This window comes from Numenius arquata, chromosome 4 (genome assembly GCF_964106895.1).
Source record: "Numenius arquata chromosome 4, bNumArq3.hap1.1, whole genome shotgun sequence".
Taxonomy (NCBI): Eukaryota; Metazoa; Chordata; class Aves; order Charadriiformes; family Scolopacidae; genus Numenius; species Numenius arquata.
In genome coordinates, this window is record NC_133579.1 from 51,843,625 (window position 1) to 51,862,815 (window position 19,191).

The following is a 19,191-nucleotide window of genomic DNA, read 5'->3' on the forward strand; positions in this document are numbered from 1 at the left end:
AGGCAATCAAACAGTATTATTTGAGGTTCTGGAATATCAGAGAAAGAGAGAGATGGTGAATGATTTCCACACAAGGCAAGACTCTTGTTGTTTCCGTTTTGAGATCTTCAGTTTGTTAAAACTTAAAAGTGGATAGAAAATTTACCTTAGTGTCTGAATTGAAAAAAAAAAAAATGTTTACTCTCACTCTGAAGGAGAGTACACTACTAACACTCTGCATAAGGCCCTAATTATTAGTGAATAAAATTGGAGACTATGGGAGTTTTGCCATTGACATTGTTGATGCCAGGATTTAAGCTTTATGGACACAATTAGGCTTCCCTGGAGCTTGAAGAGATTTTACTCTTGTAAATTATTTTTCCCAGGATTTCAAAAAAGGAAAAAAGGAAGACCCAGGGAACTATAGGCCAGTCAGCCTCACCTCTGTGCCTGGCAAGATCATGGAGCAGATCCTCCTGGAATCTCTGCTAAGGCACATGGAAAATAAAGAGGTGATTTGAGACAGCCAACATGGCTTCACCAAGGGCAAATCGTGCCTGACAAATTTGGTGGCCTTTTACAATACTGCCACAGGCTTGGTGGACAAGGGCAGAGCAACAGACGTCATCTGCCTGGACTTATGCAAAGCGTTTGACACTGTCCCGCACGACATTCTGGTCTCAAAATTGGAAAGTCATAGGTTCGATGGATGGACCACTCGGTGGATAAGGAACTGGCTGAATGGCCGCACTCAAAGGGTTGTGGTCAATGGTTCAATGTCCAATTGGCGGCCAGTGATGAGTGGAGTTCCTCAGGGGTTGGTACTGGGACCAGTGCTGTTCAGCATCTTTGTCGGAGACACGGACAGTGGGATAGAGTGCACCCTCAGCAAGTTTGCTGACAACACCAAGCTCGGTGGCACGGTCGACACGCTGGAGGGAAGGGATGCCGTCCAGAGGGACCTGGACAGGCTTGAGAGGTGGGCTCGTGCAAATCTCATGAAGTTCAATCAGGCCAAGTGCAGGGTCCTGCACCTGGGGCGTGGCAATCCCAGGCACAAATACAGGTTGGGCGGAGAATGGCTGGAGAGCAGCCCTGAAGAGAAGGACTTGGGGGTGTTGGTGGATGACAAGCTCAACATGAGCCGGCAATGTGCACTGGCAGCCCAGAAAGCCAACCGCATCCCGGGCTGCATCAAGAGAAGTGTGGCCAGCAGGTCGCGGGAGGTGATTCTGCCCCTCTACTCTGCGCTCATGAGACCCCACCTGGAATACTGTGTCCAGCTTTGGAGTCCTCAACACAGGAAGGACATGGACCTGTTGGAACGGGTCCAGCGGAGGGCCACGAAGATGATCAGAGGGATGGAGCACCTCCCCTATGAAGACAGGCTGAGAGAGCTGGGGTTGTTCAGCCTGGAGAAGAGAAGGCTCCGGGGAGACCTCATAGCAGCCTTCCAATATCTGAAGGGAGCCTACAGGAGAGCCGGAGAGGGACTCTTTGTCAGGAGATGTAGTGACAGGACAAGGGGTAATGGTTTTAAATTGGAAGAGGGGAGATTTAGATTAGATATTAGGAAGAAATTCTTTACTGTGAGGGTGGTGAGGCACTGGAACAGGTTGCCCAGGGAAGTTGTGGATGCCCCATCCCTGGAAGTGTTTAAGGCCAGGCTAGATGAGGCTTTGAGCAACCTGCTCTAGTGGGAGGTGTCCCTGTCCATGGCAGGGTGGTTGGAACTCGATGATCTTTAAGGTCCCTTCCAACTCTAACCATTCTATGAATCTATGATTCTATAAGTCAAAATTTATTAAAATGGAAATCTCTTGGTGAAGTCAACATATATTTGATCTGTCTCATTATTTATACTGTTCTTTGTATGTTTTTTTTTTTTTCACATTGCAAAAAGTAATAGCTGAACATGTTATAACACAAATAAGACAGAATTAACTAGAAAAGAAGGTGTATGGGTAGATGCGACTTTTACTGAGGCTTTACTTTGTACTTGTATTCCACCTGTAGTCCTCACATGCAGGTCACAGCCATTTTTGTGAACATATACATGTACACATGTATACACAAACATTTATATATATACTAGAATCCATGAATATAATTTGGGGGGGTATTTGTTTAAAAAGTGATTCAACAGCACAGCAGGATATAGACATGAGTAAGCAATGGAAATTTTTGCTCAGACACCCCTCTTGCTTCTGTACCTCGGAAGCTCATTTCTTCTAGCTCAATAGCCTGTCTCTGCTCTGATTTCATGCAAAGCATGTAAAGACTTATTTTCTAGTACCTAGACTTTTCAGGAATTGTAGACTATGAAAGGTGGACATTACAAGCATGAAAATATGATATATTTGTGCACGTAAATTGTATAAATATAAATCTTAATATAAGTATCACAAAGAGCTACTCCAAAACTGAGATCATACTCTCCTACTTTATTCTACTATTCTGCATAATTTCTTCCTCCCCAGCAGACACTTGACTGTATAAAGCACTTCTGTTCAGTAGCTCTTCTGAGAAAGATTAGAAAATTTAACCAGAATTTAGGGAAAGAGGGCTGATTAAACATGCCAGCACTCAACTAGCCTTGGGTAGTTTCTCCGTATCTATTTTTTATTAGACACGAGCTGTACCTATGTTAGCAAGTAACATGAACCAGTAAGAGTGGATCTGTAGAACAGAGCAGCTGAGGAGCGATGCCCACAACAAATGCACCTCAGGGTTTTTTTTGCTGCGGACAAGATCTCATCTGGTTCAACGGACTAAGTGCCAATTTATGTAATGCGTCCTCTTGGCTTACTTTTATCCAGAAGTGATCTAGTTTGTACCCTTCAAGACTTCTTGATGCAAAGAAAAGTACAGTAAGCCTGAATGATCAAAAGATTTGCCTCAAAAGTGCACTTTAGATCAGAACGAAAACGCTCATGGAGCCAGCTATCAGGTAACGCACAAATGCCACGATTCTGAAACACAGTCAAGATTTCATTATTTAAGAAGGATAACATCCACTTCTTTATTTTGAAAGAATCAACAAGAATTCGTTAGAAAAGGCCCAATTTATGTTTTGGACATAGCTCAAAATGCAAGTGGGATTTAGTTTATGTTTTTATTGCAAAGAAAGGGAATTTCTCTTGAAGCAAAGATATACAGCTCTCACCAGCTGCTTAAAAATTAATGGTGGCATAACACGCACTGGTATTTGACAGGAAAAAAATGATAATTTACTTTAAAATCCCTGAATCTGAAGATCAATTTTCTGAAAAGGGTTGTAATAAAGTCCATCAAAATGTGTGGGGTATTGGCAGCATTTAGATAAATGTCAGAATTATCTTTCTTTGTAGGTATTGTTTTAGGCCCTTGTTGTTCTTGTCCTTTGTTTTATTAGAGCCATGAATATTAAAACTATATATGACTTTCAACTATTTAAATACACGATCATGATAGGATGTCAATGCAAGGCTTTGCAAAGTCCTTGCATAATTTTACCTATATTTATCTTTGTAACTAACTTTTTTCTTGCAGTTTGAGCTACTTTACTGGAGATAAACTATGGAAGCAAATAACTTCTGCATATTTATCTAACTCACAGCATACCAACTGGCCATCATTAACAAACAGTGCAACAGAGCCCACACAAACACAGAATGAAAGAATCTTTGGTTCCTATCTTGTGAATATTGGGTGGAGTGGCTGCAGGCTTTTTTTCCCCCAAGTAATAAGATTTGGTATCTTCCTCAATAATGCAAAATTATCTGTATAATGCATAAAATGTGATCAAATTGAGTACACATTTCTTATGATCTTGTATAGTCTGTAGGAAAAGTAATGCCAATAGGCTAATTACTTATACCATTATTTTTTACAAGTTTTTAACTACTGATACTTCGAGATAATTAAAGAAAGTGAGCAGCCTGTCAGAATTATTTAATACACGGAGGAAGCCATTACTTCAGAATCAGTCTCTGGGGCTGGGCTCCCCAAAGAAACAAGTTAACAATCTATTCCAAGGAACACAAGTGAAGAAGCATAAAGCATAATGCAGAAAGATTTTTCTGAGTTTAACAGCACAATACTTTTGATTGCCTGTTTTCTCTGTTATTTTAATAATTTTATCATCTAGTCTGATGATCTATGAATACAGCAGGCTATCGAGGAATTGACAACATTGCCCTTTTCTCCCCTTCCCTCTTTCCCTTGAGCTTACTTCACCTTGCAGTTACAAATTTGACATTATTAATGTCAAGACTAGGAATGGACTTAGAAGCCAACTATTTAATCCAAAGAGCATTGCAGTGGGTGGATGTAGAGAAATTTAATCAGTAATCCTTTGTTTCATTTCCCGGTAGGCAGATCTGCCTAGCTCTCAGTTACCGTGTTGTTCAGTGTAGACAGAATTCTCTACTTATCAATTCAGACAATACCAATCTGTAGGCCATTATTTATACAAAAAAACACCTACATGTAAAAATAATAAAAAAAATCAGAAGGTTGGACTTCCTAGTCTCTAGGGTTTCAATATAATTTTGATAATTACTCTGACAAGTAATTCAGTCTTTCCTGTGCTGCAACTCCTTACTTATGGAAGACAGCTAATGCTTGCTTTGCAAGGATAATCATTGCAATGCTCAGATGCCATAGTGACGAGGGCCATAAAAGCACCTCTCTGAATCACAGTACTTTATAGAGATGGTAATAAGTGTAGAGGACAGAACAGTTCATTTTGTGTAGGATCAATTAAGATATCTTATCAACAACAAAAAGTTCCTCCAAAACAAAATAATAGGTTACACATTAATTTATTTTTTAATTGACAATATATCAAACTTTACTACCCCAGGTAATAAAATTATTCTACAGTTGCTACCAGACTCATCTGGCGGAATATTACACTCAGGTTGCTGAAAAAGGAATGATGTAGTAAGAGCAATTCAGAAGCAGGCCTTACAATAGCTTTCAGACATAGCAAATGAAGCATTGCAATGAATACATCAAAATGGTAAATAAAGTAAGCCAATCTTGTTTGTATCCCACATGACAGAATAACTTCAATTTGGTTCTATGTTTTTCTATACAAAAAAGCCAGAATTATTGTTCCTAACATGGATAACAAGTGTGTTGTTTCCCTTTAACTTTTTGATAATACCAAATTAGTCTATCAGCATAGAAATTACTCAAAAGGAGTAAATTCTGTACTTTTTTAAAACGCCACAGTAACACATACCTTTACTGAAAGGAAATTCTTACTAAAACCGGTCAGTGCTTCAAGTTTCCAGCATTTTTATTACAGTTCTTAAACTGCACAAATGTTGTCTGCCCAAATTAATTAGACTTATGCGGGAATCTCATGATTCCACAAACATTCATCAATTTTTTTCTTGGACTCTACTACTGGCATCCATTAGGGTTAAACTAGAAGCAGTTACCCTCTGTTGGGCTCATACAGCTGGATTTGACAAGCAGGAGCTATTAACTGGGTTATATGATAGTGCTGAAAAAGTGCTCAGAAATTCTAGAAGACATAAATTGCACAAATAACTTCAATGAGATTTTTTTTCTTACCTTGCTCTTTGACAGTTTGTGCTTAACTTCTCTCAATAAGAAAAACATATTGTTAGAACTAGACTACTCTTCACCACTTTATAAATTGCAATCCTTAATTCATGTAAGATACAATAAATAAATACCTACAGGCTAATGTTTTTTGACACAATGACTCTTGTTAACGAACCAAATCTGTATTTTGACACACAACAGAAAATGTCTTTGGTTTCTCTGTTATGAAATACTAAAAAACTGTACTCTCTTCAACAGAGTAATTCTACACCAACACCAAGATATAAGAAAAACAATACTCATAATCAGCTGTGATCAACATCTTACTCAGGCATTACTGCTGAAAAGCAGCAATACCAGAAAAAAAACTGAATAGAACAATCTCTGCTGAATGACAAAGTGCCATCGCCAGGGACTATGGTTTACTCACTGCCATAGTCACAGGAAGAAAAGTTTTTACCAATTAAAACACTTTTACTGACATTATCCTCTAAGATATTGGAACAGAAAATTCTCTCTCATCTTGCTTCACCTTAAGCTTCTTTAAAGGGCAAGTGGAACTGAAAACCAGAAAAACACTTTCAAAGATCCTGAGAAGTAAAGAAAAATCAAAAGGCTGGTGTACACACTCCTGACAGGCCTAACTTCTTATTCAACCTGCACATAAAACATCTACTCTCCTTCAATTTATGTGGTATTAATTTTGTATATAAAGACTGTATGCAAACATATAAAGAACTCTGAAGGTTTTTTGAATTTGCAAGATAAACATGGACTTCTTCCACAGAAATAAAGCAGAAAGTGTAACAAAAGCTTCCTTTCATTTACTTTTTTGCTTCTCAGCTTATCAGGCAGCCAGACTAGCATGACATGATTTCGACTCTTATCCGCTTTAACAGGTCATTTTAGTTTCATTAAGCAGATTGCAAAGTATGATTTGAATGACCTATTGCATTTTCTAAGAATGGTGTAAGATTTGTATAAAAAGATAAAAACACAGCAAGAAGACATATGGGAAGATTTCTGCTTCATAACTGTGTTTTGCGGACATATTTGAGTTTGGGCTTGAGTGCAGATTCATAGATTCATAGATTGGTCCAGGCCGGAAGGGACCTCCAAAGGTCATCTAGTCCGACCTCCCCGCAGTCAGCAGGGACACCCCCAACTAGACCAGGTTGTCCAGGGCCTCATCGAGCTTCACCTTGAATATCTCAAGGGAAGGGGCCTCAACCACCTCCATGGGCAACCTGTTCCAGTGTTCCACCACCCTCATGGTAAAGAATTTTTTCCTAATATCCAATCTAAATCTCCCCTTCTCCAACTTAAAACCATTGCCCCTCGTCCTGTCACTGCAGGCCTTTGTAAACAGACTCTCCCCAGCCTTCCTGTAGGCCCCCCTCAGGTACTGGAAGGCCGCTATGAGGTCTCCCCGGAGCCTCCTTTTCTCCAAGCTAAACAACCCCAGCTCCCTCAGTCTGTCCTCATAGGAGAGGTGCTCCAGCCCCCTGATCATTTTGGTGGCCCTCCTCTGGACCCGCTCCATCAGGTCCATGTCCTTTCTATATTGAGGGCTCCAGACCTGCACACAGTACTCCAGGTGAGGTCTCACCAGAGCAGAGTAAAGTGGCAGAATCACCTCTCTGGATCTGCAGATACCACTGCAGATCACGTGTTTTCACATTTGTGTTACATGTAGATGGTGAGCTTGCTTGGGACACTTCATTGCACCTGGTCAAGTCCCCTCCGATGCTCAAGTTGGTCTGAGCACAGATTGAGCTGGTTCCGTCTTGCCTGAAGGCAGACAGAGAAACCCACAGGCAGCATGGACAACTGGGTGTGCGGGCTGAAGCACAAGCTCAGTCCCTCAGCTATCAGGACAGTAAGTACAGCTGTGCATGGAGTAGGTGTTCAGCCCTTAGACCAACTTTGAAGTGAAGGGATCTTCTGAGGTGCTTGCAGGGGGCCTGAACGGGCTTAACTCTTTTTAAGAATGTTTTAAAGGAAGATCCTCTGCCAGCTACGTGGACTAGAAAACTAATGAAAGTGTGAAATGCTAAGTAGTGAGAGAGTTTGTAATGCATGAATATTTGCAACAGTATCACAAAACTTTTGCTAACATTTTTCTCAACATCATATTAAGATGCTGATCTGCACTACTGTCTTAAAGCTTTCTAAATTCATATTATTACTAATATAGCCACATTCACTAAATTAGTACATTGCCACATGAAGTACTGCAGATATTTACATTTTCCATATACGGAGTAATGTTTATATTTCCACTACGAAAAATAATATTTAAGTAAATATATTTTTCTATTTAGAACTGAAGTGTTCTTTGATCATATTCCTGCCCATCAAACTGTTGAAATGACTTTCAACAGTTAAATGAGTCACTTTTGGGGACAAGACCAAAATAAACACCTCACGCTTAAGATCTCTCATTTATACTTTGTCCTAGCTGAAGGAGAATGTCTATACCAGTGATCCCCACAGAAGAATGGTGTGCTGCACTGCGTGCAAGTGGCCTCCAACCCAGAACTCTGTCTCTGGCAAAGGCCAAACACAGATACCAGGAGAAAAGCACAAGGTTAGAGAAAGCACAGTTCAGTACATAATTTCCAAGCCTTCAGTAATTTGTAGAGATATTAGTGGTGACTCTGTAGTTATAAGCCCTCAATAGATTGATTTTTCATGTACTTCTTCGAGCTCTTCTCACACACATGAAAAATTCTAATATCCCCAGCACCCTGTGGCAGGGAACTACCTATTTTGCATTTATACGTTTTGGGAAGAATTACTTTCTTTTCTTTGCTCTGAATGTGCTACCTGTTAGCTTCATTTCATGCTCCCCAGCTTGCATTGGTAAAGGAGAGATTCCTCCTCCGTTAGCCTCACCACTCTGTTCCAGATGTTATGGAGACCTATCATATCTCCTCCTTTTATTCTCTTTTCTAGGCTAAGGAATCCCATCTTACTCAGACATTCCTTACTGAGGAGTCAGTCCAAAGGTACTGATTCCCTTTGTACCCTTCTCTGTACTTTTCCCAGTTCTGTGGGACACATGCCCTCATTTGAGACCAGGGATAAATAATTCATATAGTCTTGAAGATAAGGATCACCAGAAATTTAGATACAAAGCTGTATTAATGACATTTATTTTCTTCTGCTGCTACTGAGAATTTTTAACACCCCTTTTGTTTTTTTGGCACTCACTGCATGCTAAGCAAATGTGCATACAACTACTATATAAAACAATATCTCATTTCAGAGAGATTATAGTTGACTCAGAGCACAGCATTTTATTAATGAAGTTAGAATTATCCTCCCCTCCCTCCAGTATCTACCACTTTATCTAAAATCTCATCTAGTATTTTAATCCTGTTTCGCAAGATCCTCTTCCCATTCTTGCCATTCAGCCTTTGCTTTTACTAATGCAAATAGCTTCATATGTGCAGCAAATGCTGTCACCTGGATACTCACACCCTTTCCCAGATCGTTTATGATCATGTTAAACAACACAAGCCCCAGCCTAAATCCTTACTTATACTAAGATAGCACAAGAGTGTCCAGGATGAAACACAGTAAATTTTTTTTCAGTGATCAATTTAGTATTTTCATGACAGTAGGAGTGAATAATCCATCTTTTAGTGAAAATCTATTTTTAGTCAGCAACAGCAAGGTCATAATGGCACTAGTTCAACAGTATCGGTAATAACTCTAGCTTACATGTTCAAGGACTGACAGTTAAAATAAATACAACGTATACAAGAAAATAATCTCTGTAATTAAAGCTGGTGTGAGAACACAGGAGTTTTTTTCCAAGCTTGACTTTGTCCTCTACACACACCTTTTTCTCTTGTAAATACAAGAACTTCTGCACACAGCTGTTTAGACAAAACCCATTGTACTTCTGAAGCATTTTTTACTATTTAAGCTAAGAATGCCTTGGCTCAATCCGTAACATTTTGGCTACCATCACTGGAACCAATCATTTCAGAATACAATGAAGTACAGGTATGTGAACCTGGAGGATGAAAAATGTCATTGTTTAACTAGCTGATAGAAAATGTTAGTGCAGTGAGAGAAGAGCTTGCATACTGCGGTGTCATGTATGGGGCATCCTTTGCAATCCCGCTTTCCTGCTGCAGTGGCAGGTGTCCCACCAACTTTAAAGGACCAGGATCTTGACTGCCTCCATTACTGTCAATCTATACCTGTATTGCTACAATTTCTGAATTTGTATAAAACTGCTCTCTCTTGCCACCTTATTTCTTGAGTATTTCTTTAAATCTTATTTGATGTATTTTATTCTAACCTTTTTTTTTCCTACCCTTTTTTTAGTTTGTCATGCAGCAAGACTCAGAAGAGTGGGTTTTTTTTTCTTACGTGTATTTATGAAACAAAACCTTCAACAGAAGAAAATTAAATTTAAGCTATTAATTAGTAAATAAAACTATATCAGGTTTACTTGAAGCCTGCGTCAATGCTGGTGGACATTTTCTTCATTCATTATTATGTCTTCCAGGTTTTCTCCTCCCTTTTTCACCTTCTGTGAGATTCAGCCCCCAGGCTGGGTGGGGGAGGGAAATGCCATCCAGCTGTGGTAACTTAAGCACCTTTCTCCTTAGTGATCCTCTCTTACCTATGTAGCACTATAACATATATATCCCTGCAGTGCAGTGGTTGAAGCACACGTGCTTCTGGTACCACACAGTGAATGACACCAAGGAATTTATCAGAGTTGTAAAATAATCCTTGAAAGACAAGGGCAATTTTCAACCAGATTGTTCTTATGGTTGAGTTATCTTCTACCCTTAGAAGCAGCATAATCTCTGGTTTGTAAATGACTCTGCAACATTATTGGATTACTTGGAATTTTATAATCTATATTTAGATTGAGTAAATGTTCAGCAACAAGTGGCAATAGATACAAAACTACACAAGAGTGTTCCTATAACAAAAATATTTTCTACTACTGGGACCCCAGGATAATATTTGTTTATTTTTATGTATTCTTTCCTCAGTTTTAGTCTTGTCACCTTCTACTTTCCTTCTTTGTTAAGACCTTTTTTGATGTTTCATTCATGTTGGGTTTTTTGCAGGTTTTTTTCCAGGTGGATAAAATGTAACCTAATCTCTTTCACATATAAAATATTTTTAGCGAATACAAGGATCATTTATGATCCCTTCATTAGACTTCCACCATCATATGTGGAAAATGTAATCAAGCTTTTGGGTAGACAAGGCGTACTTCAAATCAACAGAAACTGCAGAGTCCAAATAATTATAAGTTGGATTCATTGTTCAGAATTTAATTGGATATATAACAGACCCTCTGTAAGGAGTAAAGCAATTGTAGCTGTTGCAGCAGAGTGGATGTCAGGTACAGGGAGACAGAAGGATTAGAGGATGGTTATCTCTAGAGGGAGAAGAGAGACAGGTCATTTACAGCCTGTGGGACACAGAGGTGGGTGAGGGAGAGGGAAACGGTACGTGCCATAAAACCAATACCTGCTCTGAGTTCATTGCTTGCTGTATCAGATAGAGTGTGGTTTAAGAGACATACTTCAGAAGTACAGGGATTTTCACACCCCAGGACATCTACTGTGAAAAGACTCTCAGAGCCCTGACTCACAAACTGTGCTAGATGTAACTGCAGCACCTGACAAGTCTGCCAACTCTAATTATCTTCATTTCTGTTTATAACTTACATACAAGGATATTAGCTGCGGTGGCTGAAAAAAACCCAATTAATTAAAATGATATAAATATTCACATTTTGACTTTTTTTTTTAAACTTAAGTGGAATTATGAATAAACTTCCTAAATCTAAATTTCTGAAGATTTCTGTCCTAATTTCTTTTTTGCAAATGGTATTTTATACCAAATTAGCATCCCTTAAAATGAGAAAAAGAAACAAAAAAGTCCACATTTGGAAAAAAAAGTCTCATAGATATGAAATCCAAAGCTTTAAACTAGTCTCCTATTATCTAGCAATTATTTCATTAATATTTCTATAATTTGACTTCTTGAGAATTTGTATTTTTGTAGTATGAGTGTGATATTATGCTATCCCCTTCATTTTTAACACCTTACATGTTGCAGCGATCATAAATTTTATTACATTTCTGAACCTCCTCGTTACTTTGGTTTACACACCATTATCCAGATACAGGAATGTCTATTGGTATTTAGTAATTTTCCGTATTTTGCTGTTCGGCTAATTCTATTTCATTTCCTACCTGGAGTTCTAATGCTTTTCCAGAAAGGAGATCTTGCAATGTCAGCTAATTTCTCCTTCATAGAATAATAGAACAGAACCATCCACTCAGCTGTGTTCAGAGGACTTGTGAGAGCTGGTGACTTCATACTAACACAGCCATCTCGGCAGGCTTTCAGTCTCCTACGCTGATCTCTGAATTCTCGGCCAATGCAGCCTGCTGAGTTTTAGAGTTTTAACTATTTCTGTTTGTGACCTCCTTAGCAGTTCAGAACAATGGCCACAACCTTTTACATCCCCTAAAATGTGGGTTACAGCTCAAGAAGTTGATCTCTCCTTTTTATTTTGATCTCTTTTCGTTCTAAACTCACTCTTTCTCCTCTCTCATGGAATTAATGAAATCATAGTTCTCATCTTCATTTCATCTCCAAATACCTCATAGAATTTTCATGAATGCAAGGACCACAGGCTAAAGATGTTGCTACGATCAGTTTTTTACTTCTAATTTTCCTAACATGTACTACCTAAGAAAATCAATAAATAAGTGAAGCCACTAGGTCAATGAGAAATTTGTTTTAAGTTGCCCATCCCTACTACATATGACAATAAAACTAGGTCTTTATACATCTTGTAAAAAGATAAGCTTGCAAAAGTAAGCAAATCCAACTTGCTCATGGGAGTTTTGAATTTCCGTGGTTCTACCCCCTTCTTACACTTTCACGTGCAGCTGTCAAAATTGCTTTGTGTTTCAACATACTTTATGCAATATACAGGATGCAAAGCTTTTAAAGTCATCACTTTTTTCACCACCCAGACATAAGTGAGAGACAAAGGTCTCAGCTCAACACAGCAAGATGAGAAGTCGAGTTCTGCCCCCTGTTCTGATTCCTCTTACACTTTTTTTACTGTTTCATTTCACCTCATCAATTTTCTTATCTGTAATAAATTCTGACAATGCTTTTACTTGAAAATGTTCATGGTATAAACTCAGTCAGTCAGTTTAGTAAGCCAGGATAACGCAATTGTGCCTGATCATGCTTTAAATGATTATCTAAGGACCACTAAGGCCCAACAAGAATTTCACTGTGATGTCTGCAGAGAGAGGTGGGTATATGAATTCCTGTGGGTTAAAGATGTACTGAATAAGATCATTCTTATAAATACTATTTGGAAAATCTTTCATATTAAAATTATCTAGAAATTAGTAACTGTGATGTCCTCCATCATGGGAGTCAATTACCAGCAGCAGTCCCTGAAACAACTCTCATCTCCTTGAAGATGACACTGTGCAAATGTCTAATGGAAATGATATACAGGTCTCTCTAGTATTGTTACTTCAGTTGCAAGCATAGAATCTGATAAGCTAGGAAAACCCATTATGACAGCTTTAAATGAAATATTATTATGACCCTCTTAGCAGAAATCTAGTAGAGATACAATTTTAAAAAAATCAGGTTAATCAGGGTATACTTATGAACAGAGATTTAAGCTTTTTTTTTCTTCAAAGGACAGTAGCTTTCAAATTCACTGCATGTATTTATTTGCCTTTAATTTTATTTTTTCTTTCAAGCTAACTCAGTGTTTGTGAATAACACCAGAATGATAGCCACCGCACTGTAAATTTGTTTTTCTGAGAACAGATTCTGCACAAGCACTGCAAAATTTCCTTTACAGACTGCCTTGTCATCCAGACACTCACCCAAGAGGGAAAATAATTGTTAAATCTGAGTGGGCATTCAGAAAGAGGTGTTGATTTAAGCTTGATGGAAGGTGGTCAACATTAATTTCATTATATTAAAATCTATCCACAATAAAATGCATAAATAAGTTCTATGCTTGTACTTCAGATGAAGAGGATAAATTATTAGGTTTCAGAAAAGGACTCTCTTCTGGTCACAGATATAGATCTCTGCTTTCTCCAAATCAGCACTGTTTCTACTTTGATATATGGTGAAACGTCTGAAGATGATGAGGCTTTCTCAGGACTGAGTCAGATGAAAAATACCATATTGTTACGTGCACCTTGTAGTTCCATAGGCCAGTCGGGATTAATACATTTTTCAGATGGTGGGGATCATAACAAGAGCAAAAAAATCTGTAGTAGTTTGTACGTGAGCATGTATAATGTAATGGAGGTTTAAAGAACAAAATGTTGCAAAACATATAGGCTATTCATTAGCAAGATAATATCTGGCAAGCTGAGAATATTTAGTAGTTGCACACTGGAAAACAGAAGAAAAATGGCCATAACATCGAAGAGGACTTTGCAATCTTTTCCTGTGCACCCAGTCTGTGTTCAGTACAAGTTGTCATAAGCCTGTCTCTGCAAGCTTTAGGGCAGCCAGCAAAAAACCTTGCTAAGAGCAACTATGCAGGCGTACAACATAAGAAAGATGTAACGCTTTTACACACTAGGAATGCAAAGACATATAAACAGAAGCATGTTACACATATAAACAACTAAAAAATGTTGTTATTATCTTGATGAATCTATAGTGTTCTCATCTATTTTGTTCTCTTGAACTTTCATTTCATTATGCTGCTTCTGTACGTCACTATTGAAACAGAACAACAAAGTTTTATGATGTTCTGGTGGGGTTCCACCCCCTTGAGCTACCCTTGGATAAGGGCAATTAAAACTGCTACCTTGTTAGTGGTTATAAACTTGTTGGGACATGGCCTTGCTTGAGGATCTGATACTCTGACGACTTCTATCACCATTCAGTGAGAAATGAGTTTTGGCACAAAAAAAGAATCAAGAACTTTTGCATCTTAATCCACACATGCATAGCCCTCTGCAGCTTCACAGTACCAGGAAAGCACACAAAGCACAGCAAAGTACGTACATGAGCAAGCCCTGTTTTACAGCAAGTCTTTCAGCATCCCTTCAATTTTCACGGGTCACGTGGCAACACCGTATTCCAATTTTGCTTTTTAGCCTGGGTCTGTTGACATGGATCTCTGCTAAAGGGGGCTATCTTTTCTTTGGTAATCTGATTGATTTTTACAGCCCTTCCATATTACATAAGCAGAGGATTTCCAAACTTTGATACCATATTCAGGTTAAATAGCTTTTAATGTGTCAACATGAAGCACTATTTCAAGATCTCTAACTGTGAACTAGACTAATCCCCATCAGTTTCTACACTGTATTTTGATTTGTAACTGGACACTTCTTGAGATAGTCTTCTAAAAACAGACATAAATGGAATTAAGTCCGTTGGCCGATAGCAGCTGACATTATTGCTGTAAATCTGTGTTCTCCTACAGGTGCCTTCCAAAATTACCTAGTCACCCTTAACTGTTTAGTGAAATTGTCAGCTGATTTAATAGACACATTAAACTGTAATTTGTAAATTACTTTGACATTATTAGTGCAGCAGTTCTATAATATGTAATATAAACGCCAATGCACTTGTCACTATATTGTGTCTGACTGTGATGGCTGGAGGAAGAAGATGAAAACCCTGTGACTTCAGGTCACATGAAATATCCTGCACTTAATCATATACTTAATATCACTTTAAATAAATTGCACAGTAGTATTATTAAAATAATTACTTTGAAGATATATGTTTTTGTAATAAAGCTGAATTATGGTAAATATAAACCAAATTTATTTCTGTGATCAATCAAGAACTTGATTGCATTTCATACTTTAAAAAATTTCTGTGATTTAAAAAAAATTACATAAGATCTAAAGATATCGATTAGCCACTGTTGAGTGTATTTCAGTATCTTGGCAATGGTTTGAATTTATATTAAGCATGGCTTTCACTATGTGGATTTAAAAGCACAATTTCTCTAAAGAACTTCTCCCATTCAGTGCACTACCTTCTTTGAGAGCTTTGTGGAAAATAAGGAGAAAACACTAACTTCTCCATCTTGTTTTTTGATTATTGGGGTTTTTGGGTTTTTTTTTGGTTTTTTTTTTTGTTGTTGTTTGTTTATTTGTTTGTGGTTGTTTTTTTTAAAAAGACATTAGGCAAAGAAGACATTCAAAAACTGGCAGGTTCTTTTTTCAGGTATATTGAAGAAAATAATTCATATAGAGAAAATAAGTTATAATATAATAATAATATCCAAAGGATGCTTAACAGGTAATAAACATTGTTGAAAATAGTTATAATCTGAAATGAATTGCATTATTCTGGAAGCATATTTTTTTTAAGTAATGTTACTGATGTATTTATTAAACATCCTAATTTATTTTGTGTTTCACCACCAAGATCCTTTCATATTTTATTTTATTTATTGCGTAACAGTGGTATATGTTAACCTGCCAAGGAATATCAATATCGTGTGTGCCACTCTGCAATTAGATCTTTCCCCGTATTTGAAAAGTGTGTTTTCAGCAACTTGTAACAGTTCAAAAAAGTCTTAAGAGTTAAAATCATGCCAGGTAAATCTGTGATGTGATAAATGTTACTCTTAATGAAAATATTCCACTAGTTCTTAAGTTGCTTACAAGCTCAAATTCAAATCTATTGATAATAGTTAATTTTGTGCAAAATTAATGTTATTTTGGCAGTTTAGAACTGCCCCTAAATGACTACTCAGATTCTCTTTCACAAAGGAGTAAAGACTAATGAACTACAGTGGTGCAGCAATAACATCCCTGTCTTCTGAGGTAAAAAGCAAAGCACAACAATCACATTGCCCGTGCTACAGCATCAAATGTAATTAGAGTCCTCCTTTGCATCTTTAGTGAGTGGCCAGAACAAAAATATGTGTTAGCGAAAGTGTAATTTGTATCAACCAGAAGTCACAAAGATGTAACTTTTCATTATGTTTTCCTCCTCTCTTCAGACTGTAAACCAAACTTATTATATTATCTTTGTGATATAAACACACTGCTTGGTAAATTGTTTCGACTAACATGTTTTACTGCTTAACACTAATGCCTACATGTGTAATATCCAAGTACATTTTTGGTTGGTTCGTCAAATAATCTAGTGAATCCCATGTAGATTTTTTGTCTTTTATTTATACATCCTGAGAATAGTTTTCTGGAAGGGTAGAAGGGAAAATTAATTTTCTCTGAAATTTATTTATATTTAGAAAAAAAACCCACATGCCCAGGTTTTACACTGAAAAAATGATGCCTCATTTTTATGGTAGGTGAATTTGAACCTCACTATCAAGGGAAGTGGCATTTGGGAACCCAGGAAAGGAATTCTTGACCTCTTATTTTCATTGAGTAAGAGCTTTTAGTTAAACTGAACATTATACATAGCATGCAATTATATACTGTGCTACTATTTTTTTCCAGGTCTTGTTTTCAGCTTTCATTTCTGAAAACTCTATTATCTAAATTCACTCCCCACACCCCTTGAACGGTTGGCTATCAAATTACTTATGCCCTATTACAGAAACAGTGCTCATATAAAGAGAGAGAGAGAATTGCATAAATTCTCTGCATATCTGAATGTGCACGTCTGCACACAGAATATAAAAACTATAATGCAAGAGTCTGAATTATGACGCAATAAAACATATTAGGAATACTTGAAAACAATCTGAACAATCAAAAATAAAAGCAAATGATACTGAGGCATAAGATAACAGAGCAAAAAGCAGGTATCTTCATTAGCTGAAAACTAACTTGGAATAACCATACCGATCACAGAAACAACCGCATTCTGGGCTGAAGATTTCTGTTTTAAATCTTCTCTGCTATCAGTCTGATATTCGTTGCTAAAAATCAAGTATGCTATTACAGTAGATTCAACTAAAGTTAGTTGTGCACCACAAACATATTTCAGAACACTCGTTCTTTTGTTTAATTCCAAAATCAAGGACAAGGAAATAAGACAAAGGTACAAATATATAAAGTAAATGTTATAAACCTGTGCACTAAAAGTAATAACAATGTCTGTGGAGCCTGAATGGTGAAGGGGATGAATAGAGGGATCTACTGTCAGTTGAAGAAGATTTGCCACAGCAGAAACAGGTACACATTTTAGCACATTTTACTATTTGTCTGTGTCATTTCAATTTTTAAAGAAAGAGTAAAAAATTACCTTTCCCACATATTGAGGTTCGGAGCCCATGTATTCCTCCAGCACAAAAAATTGATTCCACACCCAGCCTCGTTTGACTCTCTGGGCAGATGACCTCCTCCCTGGCACTGGGGCAACATTTTCTCTTGGCTCTGCTTCTACAGTTTCTTGTGGTTCTGGATGCAGTGGCGTTAGGAGACCTCCATCAAACAGGACCCAGAGAAGCAGGGATAAGCAGTTCCGTGTAAGCATTGGCAATGGCTTCCCCGCAGCAAGTAATAAAAACTCCAGCACTTAATGCAAAGCAGAGGAATCCAGGTTTGAGGTGTCTGTGGCCTCCACCACTTAGCTTCTGATTTTATTGCGGAAATGCTAATGCAGGCATTAATCCTTCTGATGACAAGGCTTTTGCTGCATTAAATTCCATCTAAAGGGACCTATAAAAGAGATTTACATGGCAACATCAAATTACATAAAATTACATTGAAGCGTTCATCAAAATTCTCACACCTAGTTAGTTTCTAGAGACAGAGAAAAAGATTAGGAATCACAGTTTTAAAAGAGATTGCTATTTTGATTGTAGAACTGAGCTGCTCTAGAACATTGTACAGTTATTACAGGAATATCTCATTCTTGCTCTGTTTAGCATTACCGTTGCGTCTGTCTGAGGACAGGCCCCTAGCCTTTGCTTATGACCCAGTTATCAGACAAAACTGTTATGCATCAGTGATGTCAAAAATATTTACTCTGGATTTACATAGAAAATACTGGGGAAGAGGGAACCCACTCTTCCATCCTGCTGTCCAGAGCAGGAATGCTTTGCTTGTTGTCTCTGCCAGAAAAGCATCTTGGAAGCATTGCCTTCCATCTGTGGGTGGACTTGGACAAAGTTTATACTGAACTTTGGACTCTGGAGGATAGATCTGTATGAATTCCATGGGAAATAAAAAAAGTGGGAAATAGTGCCCATACAGCTAAATACCACAAAGCTGCCAACACACAATATGAAGTCGATGACTGACATTCTCTTCTCACGACAAGCCCTATATCAAAATGACAGCTGTGTTGTTCTTCAGGACTACTGTAAAGTATATTAAAAATGCAGTCCTGATAAATGGAGAAAATGATAGAACTGCAGTCAGCGTAGAAAATAAAACACACAGAAGCCAGTAAGATAAGACAGTGATACTCATTTATACTGACAAATGCCAGGTACACAGATTAAAAATAAATCAGTGCTAACTAACTACAGGGCTGAGACAGAACTATCACATCAAAGTGACAATTAAAACTGTGGTGATCCTTGTAGAAGCCAAATGCTATCAGCAAAGAAGGTAAAAAAAAAAAACCAAACACCACAAAATCTAAAGGAACTGTTATGCTCTCACATTGCTCTGTTTATACCAGCACAGACCATTTTAACAG

The 19,191-nt window shown here is 37.7% G+C and overlaps 1 protein-coding gene across 2 annotated transcripts in view; it reads right to left on the reverse strand.

Moving 5' to 3' along the window:
• The window catches only part of CDH12 (cadherin 12), a 170,484-nt gene extending 152,466 nt beyond the window's left edge, over positions 1 to 18,018 (reverse strand). For both annotated transcript variants that reach the window (XM_074146586.1, XM_074146585.1), the window contains exon 1: positions 17,788 to 18,018. In XM_074146586.1, coding sequence (XP_074002687.1) covers positions 17,788 to 18,018 — 231 coding nt within the window. The remainder of the gene's footprint in view (positions 1 to 17,787) is intronic.
• Between the last annotated feature and the right edge of the window lie 1,173 nt (positions 18,019 to 19,191).